The sequence below is a fragment of the Nannospalax galili genome, unplaced genomic scaffold, assembly GCF_000622305.1.
Source record: "Nannospalax galili isolate Female #2095 unplaced genomic scaffold, S.galili_v1.0 scaffold159, whole genome shotgun sequence".
In the NCBI taxonomy this organism is placed as follows: Eukaryota; Metazoa; Chordata; class Mammalia; order Rodentia; family Spalacidae; genus Nannospalax; species Nannospalax galili.
In genome coordinates, this window is record NW_008343239.1 from 1,304,273 (window position 1) to 1,312,387 (window position 8,115).

Here is an 8,115-nt window from a genome sequence, read left to right on the forward strand (position 1 = left end):
GTGCTTGTCACCTCTACATGCCAGTCACATGACTGTTCTCTGCCTGTCCTTTCTGAAGCCATCCAATCTCAGTATGGCCTGTCATCTGTAGGTCACCTGTCTCACCAGAGGCCCATCATTCCCATCTCTGAAGATGGCCATGTGGTCCCTTGATGCTTAATTCTTTTGGGAGAGGACCGCATCTCCCAAAGCTGAGGGAAGATGTGACTCTGTGGGATGATTTGGGAGCCTCACGTATAGAAAGGGAGCTATTTCTGAGGCTGCCTACAAGGGATTTGTGGAGGAGTGGACATTCCCAGGGGACATGCCTGGCTAGGGCCAGACTCAGCTGTATGGCTTGGGCCCACTGTCCCCATGTAGGTCCAACTGCCCTTGTGGCCTATACATTCCCACCACAAATAGGGATCCAGCTGAGGAGTGGAGTGGGCGTCTCTCCCCACCTCCCCACAGCTCCTGAAACCTTTGTGTTGAGGAAATATTTCACTTACAAGACACCCAATTATCCTACAAGGTTTGCAAGGCAAGTCTGAAAGCCGATCGAATCTAGCAGAACCATTTCTGCATAACAACTACTTAATACCCAATCATAACAATTATACATAATTTGTGTTTACAGTGCCTGGAAGATTAAACTCCTCCGCACAGACACTCTCCAAAACAGGCCTAGAACGTGCGGGGCAGGCAGGGCTGCCACTCGGTGTGCCCATGGGCTGCATTTGGCATGCTATACACAGCAGCTCTCGTACTGGGTGGATGGGGTGAGGCTGTCTAGGCCTGCTTCTCAGGGCTGGATTGAGCTAGGGCCTGGCAAGAAAGATATGCTGGGACCTCTGGAAGAGGGTGAAGGCAGCGCCCCACCACTAGCCCCTTAACCATCTGGGTTCTGCAGAGACTGGACATCTGTTATCCAGTGCCAAGACCTGAGGTCCAAGGTATATGGCAGGGGTGGGACCTGAACTAGTCTAGAGCTGTGGGCAGTGCGCCCTTCCCAGGGTTCAGCCTGTTTGCCTTTGGTTGTTTTCTTGTTCCTGTTGTTTTTGCTTGTTTCAGTTTTGTTTTTTTTTGCATTTTCTTTTCTTTTAAAGAGTGTTTTGTTTTTAACTATATGTGTGTGTGTGTGTATGTCATATGTGGGTATGTCTGTGTAAGTGCAGGTGCCCACTGAGGCTAGAGAGGGTGTCAGATCCCTTGAAAAATGAAGTTACAGGTAGTTGTATGCCACCTGATATGGGGGCTAGAAACCACACTTGATTCTCCTGTAAGGACAGTTCATCCTAACTGCTAAGCTATCTTTTCAGCCTCAGGGTTTTTTGGTTTAATTTAAGGGTTTTGCCATGTATCCCAAGTTGGCCTTGAACTCACTATGTAGCCCAGGCTGATGTTGAATTCATAGTAACCTCCTGCCTCAGTATCCTGAGTGCTGAGATTACACACATATGCTACCATGCCCAGCTTTTCTGATATGAGCTGTCTGGTTCATCAGCACCCAAAATTTCCTTCCAAGATCTGCACAGGGGGACCCAGTATGAGGAAAGAGCTCACTGCCCCTGCAGACACCACCTGTTCTTGTTGCTGGCTTTTTTTGGAGACTGGGCCATCTCCTACTCTCTTTGTCACTCTCAGATATGCTAGACTCCACTGATGTCCCAGTCGGCATCACTTGGCACTTGGCACTAGGCTCAGCCTGGGGTCAGGGCCCATCTGTCCCTCCAGCCCTTGCTACTGGACCTGCCTGCTTTTCCAAGCAGGGAGAATAGGATTTTACCCCCCTCCCCACCCCGGACCTGACTCTCTCACTTCCTTGGAGATTGTCCTGCCCCATCTGTGTGGGCCCCAGGCATGTACCCAGCACACTGGTCACAGAGTCACAGCAACACCCTCTAGCCTATAGAATTGTATATTCCTTGTCCCTGCCTGTCCTCCAAGTGTTAGACGCTAACATTCTGCCTATTTTCCCATTGAGCCTAAGAGTTGGGATAATGTAGCTCGTGAGCATCCCCAGCCAGGGTCTGTACCAGTAGACCTCTTTAGTCCTGTGGCCCTGGACTCACAAACTCTCACTGGGGAGTTCCAGTCTGCTCAAGAGTATGGCAGAAGCAGGCCTGGGCTGAGGTGTTGCATTTGATGATGAAGGCTGTGCACACTTCATTAACCATCCAGATGTATCTCTCTCCACAGCCTGTTCCAGCACTATTGCTACTCTCGGGGCGGCATGCGCCACACTTCCTACACCTGCATCTGTTGCAGGTAAGTCTTGGTCCCGGGCCTCCTGGGGGAGGTCAGGAAAGTGGGGAGCCTAGGGGCAACTGCTCACTCGTGTGCCTACACCAGTGCCTGGACAACCAAGTCTAGAAATCACTTTGCCCTCTAAGGCAAGTACAAAAAGCTGCCCTTTGTGAGCCACTGCTGGCACTCCATGCCCCGTCACATTTGTACAGGTAGCAGAAAGGCTGGCAGACTAGGATGGATGGCTGCCGTGTGCAGGAGGGGTGCTGGATAGACAGAGTTATTTGGGGGACTCTTGTGTCCTTGTGTAGGTGTGTGCACATAGAAGTCAGGGGGTGAACTCAGGCTCTGTGTGGGTGTCTCAGTCACTGGAGGTGCCTATGTGCACACTGAAGCTGTGGGTGTCATCCCTGTGTGGCTGGATGTGCTCCAAGGGTACATGTGTGGTAGATCTAGCCATGGACATAGGGACCACCAAGGGCTGTGACTGTACTGCTGTGGTTTCCAGGGGTGTGTACAATTGTGTGAGTGCCTAGTTAAAAGTGTCATTCTGAGTGTGACTGCATGGCAGCTATGGGTGGCCTCTTGTGTCCTAGGGCTGACCCAAGCTAGCCTCCCAAGTTTTGCCCCTCTAGTCTGGCTCCTGTTCAGCCTGGACAGAGGTGGGTGGCTCACGCTGATGCAAGCATCCTCACACATGAATAATACATGCAAACATCTCGGTCCTTAGAAATGTTCTTCTCTGGTAGATAGAGAGAAAAATCATTATTTCTACTTTTATGATTCCTGTGACTCCCAAATGGGGCCATAAATATTATACCCAGGTGGGTTCCCCACACACACACTTTGGGCAGACTTGTAAGTCCTTTTTTTCTTAAAGGCATTGCTCTTTAGGGTAGCTTCATGGAACAGGGAAAGAAGGAGCCACTGGGAGGACTCCAGGGCAGCTCCTGAGACTGCTGGGGCCCTTCTCATGAAGCCCCTCTGCCTTCAACCATCAGGAAAAGGGGCAGTAAACCTGTGACCCTCCTTTCTGTATTTTGCATATGCTGCCTACATCCCCAGCCCAGAGGGCAGCTGCCGGAAGCCCTGCAGAGGATGCTCCTGTGAGTTGAGGGGCTGCTACCAGGTGGCAGGCAGGGACACCATGCTCCGGAGTCCAGACTGTGGGCCTTCCAGCCTCCCCCTTGGCCTCCAGGGCCTGCTGGGTGACAGTGGGCTCTTGACGACCCTCCCCAACTCTTTGCAGTGGTGAGAATGCAGCTGTGCTACACTACGGACATGCTGGGGCCCCCAATGACCGAACAATCAAGGATGGAGATATGTGGTAAGTGAGGGTGAGACGATGCCCCACTGTGCATATGGACAGCTTGGCCAGAGGTGGACACTCTCCATCAGGGTCAGCCAAGGCCTCTGGGTCCCTGTCCCAATTCAAGGCCCCAGGCCTGCTTTCAATTCAGATTTCTCTGCTACAGCCATCAGCCTGTATGCTGCCCTCTCTAGACCAAAGGTCTGCATGCTACAAGTAAGCACCATGAGGCAGGGTACCAGACAGGACTCCCTGTGGTTTCCTTTGGGGCTGTGAAATGTGTGAAATGGTAGGGTGGGGGGCACTTTCTGACCTCTCCCAGACTGTCCTTTCCAACCAGTAAACCCCACACCAACCCCTTGTCTCCATGTTGGGAGACTAGGAGCCCCCCACCCTGAAACCCGCCAGCCTCAGCTCCTGGCCACATGCAGCCATTGCCTCAGCTCTGCCGTGCCCTCAGCCCCTCAGAGGCCATGGTAGGGCAGGTATGGGCAGAGAACTCTGGGCTTGGAGGGGTCTTCCACCCACAGATGTGGCCCCTCCTCATAGTCATTTGTTGTTCCCCACCTGCGCCTTCCATCATCTGGACCTTGTCCAAGCCTGACTCAAACCTGCTGGACTGCTAACGCCCATGCTGAGGCCTAGGACTTGGCCACAAGCTGCACAGACCCATCCTGCCTTGGCCCTCAGATGTGCTGTGAGCATTGGCTGACCCAAGAGGGTCCCTGTTGCCTGGTTCTTCGAAGTCTCTGGGTTTTTGTTTGGTTTGGTTTGATTTGATTGAGACAGAGTCTTAACTATGTAGCCTTGGCTGGCTATGAATTTACAGCAGTCCTCCTGCCTCTGCCTCCCAAGTGCTGGAATTATAGAGCCACCATGCCTGACCGGTTGTTGAATGTCTTTTGGTCCATTATTCAAAGCTAGGCTCCTAGGCTGTATTATGGCCTCATCTTGGGTTGGCTGGTGATGCCTGACTGGGCTGTCAGCTTCTTCCTCAGCTGCCTGCTGCGCTCACTTTCCAACCTGAGGTTCCCATGATGACTGCTCACTGGGCAACCTTGGCCCTGCAGCTATAGTGATGGGTGCTCCCCAGTGTCCCTAGCCCATGTCTACTGAGGGGGTGGGACACACACACACACGCACACACACACGCACACACACACGCACACACACACGTGGCCCATGTCTACTGAGGGGGTGGGACACACACACACACGCACACACACACACACACACACACGCGCGCGGACAGACAACTAGCTGAGAGAGAAACAGCATGTCACTGTCAAGTATGAGTGACAACCCACACAGCCCCATGGTCCCCCCTGCCACAGAGCATGCCAGCACATGGCTGGCCTGTCTGTGTGCTAGGGTCACCTGCTAGATGGGACATTATGGCTCTGGCCAACAGTGATTTTCTATAAAGAAAGTCTCTTCTCTCTCTGAGCCTCAGTTTACCCATCTGTGAGTAGTGATCACAGATCTACAGTAGTGATCACACACACACACACACACACACACACACACACACACACACAAATACCTTAGGACTCCCCATGATGGTGGCAGAAAGGGTGTGTTAAGAACACAAGGGCTGAGTGAGATCTTGCCCCAGGAGCCCAGGCCAGTAAGTCAGATAGGAGGCAGCAGGACGGGAGTCCAGAGTGGCCCTAGAGACAGACTACTGATCACTGCCCTCTCCCAACTCCAGCCCAGACCACAACAGGCCTTAGTGTCCATCTCTCTGGCCTGTCTTGCTGCACAAGTCCACAGAACCAATATCATCTGAAGGCTGCATAGAGCCCAGGAATCGTGGGCTGGTGTCTAGGCCTCAGGGTTGTGCTGAGCTGCCTCTGCTCAGTGGGCTCAGTTGGACACTGGCTGGGGTCCAAGGCATTCAGTGATCCTGACAGGGATGTTGATTTTTCCCACACAGCCCTCATACTGACCTGGCACTGCCTTACCCTGTGGTTGAGATACAGGAGGGTGCTGGGCTCATAAGTGGGGCCAGAGGGATTTGGGGGAGGGTTGGCTGCCTCAGACTTGGCTCAGTTGGAGACAAAGGAGAGGAATAGGCCCTCCCCTCCTAGGTCATGACTGAGCCATGGGTAGCCAGAGAGGCCACTTTGTCTCTTCAGGGACTCTCGATAGCCCTGAGCTCTGCTGTCCTCCCCCATCCTACTCATCCATTCCATCCGCATACCCCACCCTATGGTACTCGGTATTAAACCTAGGGCCTTAAGCATGCTCGTTTAATGGTCTCCCACTGAGCTGTACCAACCCTATCTTCTTTTCACTTGTTATTTTGAGACAGAGTCTTACTGAATTTCCCAGGCAGGTCTTAAAGTTCCGATCCTCCTGCCGCAGCCTCCAAGTAGCTGTAGGCCTGTACCACCAAGTCCCGCTGCCCAGGAGCTTTTCTGATACTTTGGCCCTGTGACTGGCTAGACTAGGAAGACAGATCACAGGAACCCAGTCCCAGGGCAGAGGCTGAAGTCACCACAGCAGCAGGTCCCTGTCACCCTGGTCTGGCTGTTTGGAAGCCCCGCCATAGCCATGGGGCTATGAGCTTGGCTCTTCTGTAAGTTGAGCACACCCCAGAGAGAGCAGCCACTTTTTCCCTTACCACATTATCTGCCCCAGAGGAGGTTCTTACCTGTGAGAGTCCAATCTTACCTGCATTCCTGGGGAGCCTAGCGATGGGTAGGGTGCTGTGTACTCCGGGCCTCGTGGGCAGCATGTGGCACCTGTGCCTCCCAGTGCAGCTGTGAGCAGGAGTGATCTGAGGAAACCCATGGATGTTCATGCCAAGCTCAGATTGGTGATTTTGTTTTTCTAGTGTTAACTTTGAAATGTAGCCAGTGGAATAATTATGAGTTTATTATAGTCAATTTATTATGCAGCATTTAGAACATGTTTTGTTGATTACTGCTACTGCCAGATTGCTGGCGGCATTTATAATCCATTGTTTTATTGAAATTGATCTGCTGAGCGCCTACTGCGTTCAGTAAATAATAAATCACTCTGTTATCCCAACATAAAAGCCACGGTGCTTCATCATAAGGTAGGGGTCTAGTGTGAATAAGGGGTATAGAGTGGAGTTTGTCCGGAAGCTGAGTGCCCCCCAGAGCAGGCCTTCTGTTCTGGATACCCATCACAGTGGTGGGTTCTGGATCCTAGCCTTTGACATGGGGGAAAACATCCTAGAGATAGTTTCACAAAAATAGGACTGTTTGGGGAATCAGAGCTGGTCCAAGGACGGAGATGCTGAGTGGGAGTCAGCCCCTTCTGTCTCCTGGTAGTCCCAGGAGTGGGCACTACCACACTCTTCAGCATATGCACATGCACCTGGAGTCATGTGTGATCCTGAGCTGAGAGGGTCCTCCTTCTCCCTAGCTGAGTGTTCCCTCCCACCTAAGTTTTGCCATCTATTCATGTATTAATGTGGGTGAGGGATCACAGAGCTTCTGGCTCCAGGGAAATTTGGGATAATACATACAAAATGGCGGTCATGAAGCCTGGCACGGTGTGGGCCCACAGCAGATAAATGGTGCCGTGGTACTGCACAGCCAGACAGTGCAGGCCTCTTCCTTCTACTTTTGGGGTCCCTGAAACCAATTTTCCAACCCTGGACCAGGGTGGATCCCAAATCAGGCCTGGTTTATTCAGACAACTTGTATTCTCTTTGGTTGGTTGTTTTGTTTTGTTTTTAAAAAAAATTAAGTTGAAATAGAGTGTCACTCTGTAATCCAGACTGGCCTTGAATTTACAGCATTGCTTCTGCCTCAGCCTCTCAAGTGCTGAGACACAGGCATGAACCATTATGCCTGCTTACAAAGAGTGCGGGTCAACTGTACCCACTCCCCACCTCCTTCCTCCTTTCAGTAACAGGAGTTTCCTTGGAACCAGCCAAGGTCAGTGCCAGCCACTGTGGGGCCTAGTACTCAGCCATGGTCCTGGATGTTGCCCTAGCTGGTTTGTACTGCAGGTTGAGCTCATCAGCCGAGAACTGCAGACCATCCCACACCCCAAGCCTGTGGCCCCAGGGCCTCTCCTTGTTTCTCTGGGCCAGATCCCAGCCCAGCTGCTGCGTGTGGATCCCAGAGAAGGAATAGGACACGTGTAGCTTCAGATGCCTGGGCCTCCGGCTCAGTTCAGAGCCATGAGGCTTGTGCAGGGCCTGTGACTGTGAAGGCTCTTGGGATTTTTCTGCTGGCTCCCAGAGCATTTTCCAGCTGTGAGCCTGGAGTTCCTCATGAACCCCCTGGTCAGGTCAGTGTCCTGCAGGAAGAAAGCATCAGCTGCTTTTTGTTTTCCTCTTCAAGGCAAGCAGGCAGGGCTGTGACGAAGGGCTGCCAAGTGTGGCAGTCTTGCTTATTGATGCTTCCAGCATGTTCACACAAGGTCAATGGAGGCACTTCCTGAGGGGGAGTCCACAGAAGACTGCTCCCCACTGCATCTGGCCCCAAGTTGGTGGGTGTAAGCACATTTGGCCTGGAGAAACCAGGGCCAGGGGGGGAGGCGGCAGTGGCCACTGCCTCTATATAAGGAATGGCCCTCAGATAAACCTCTGAGCCCCC

The 8,115-nt window shown here is 52.5% G+C and overlaps 1 protein-coding gene across 1 annotated transcript in view; it reads left to right on the forward strand.

The window, feature by feature from the left end:
- Positions 1–8,115, forward strand: part of Pepd (peptidase D) — a 142,948-nt gene that overhangs the window by 115,741 nt on the left and 19,092 nt on the right. The window contains exons 10-11 of the mRNA XM_008839452.3: positions 2,179–2,247; positions 3,476–3,553. Coding sequence (XP_008837674.1) covers positions 2,179–2,247; positions 3,476–3,553 — 147 coding nt within the window. The remainder of the gene's footprint in view (positions 1–2,178; positions 2,248–3,475; positions 3,554–8,115) is intronic.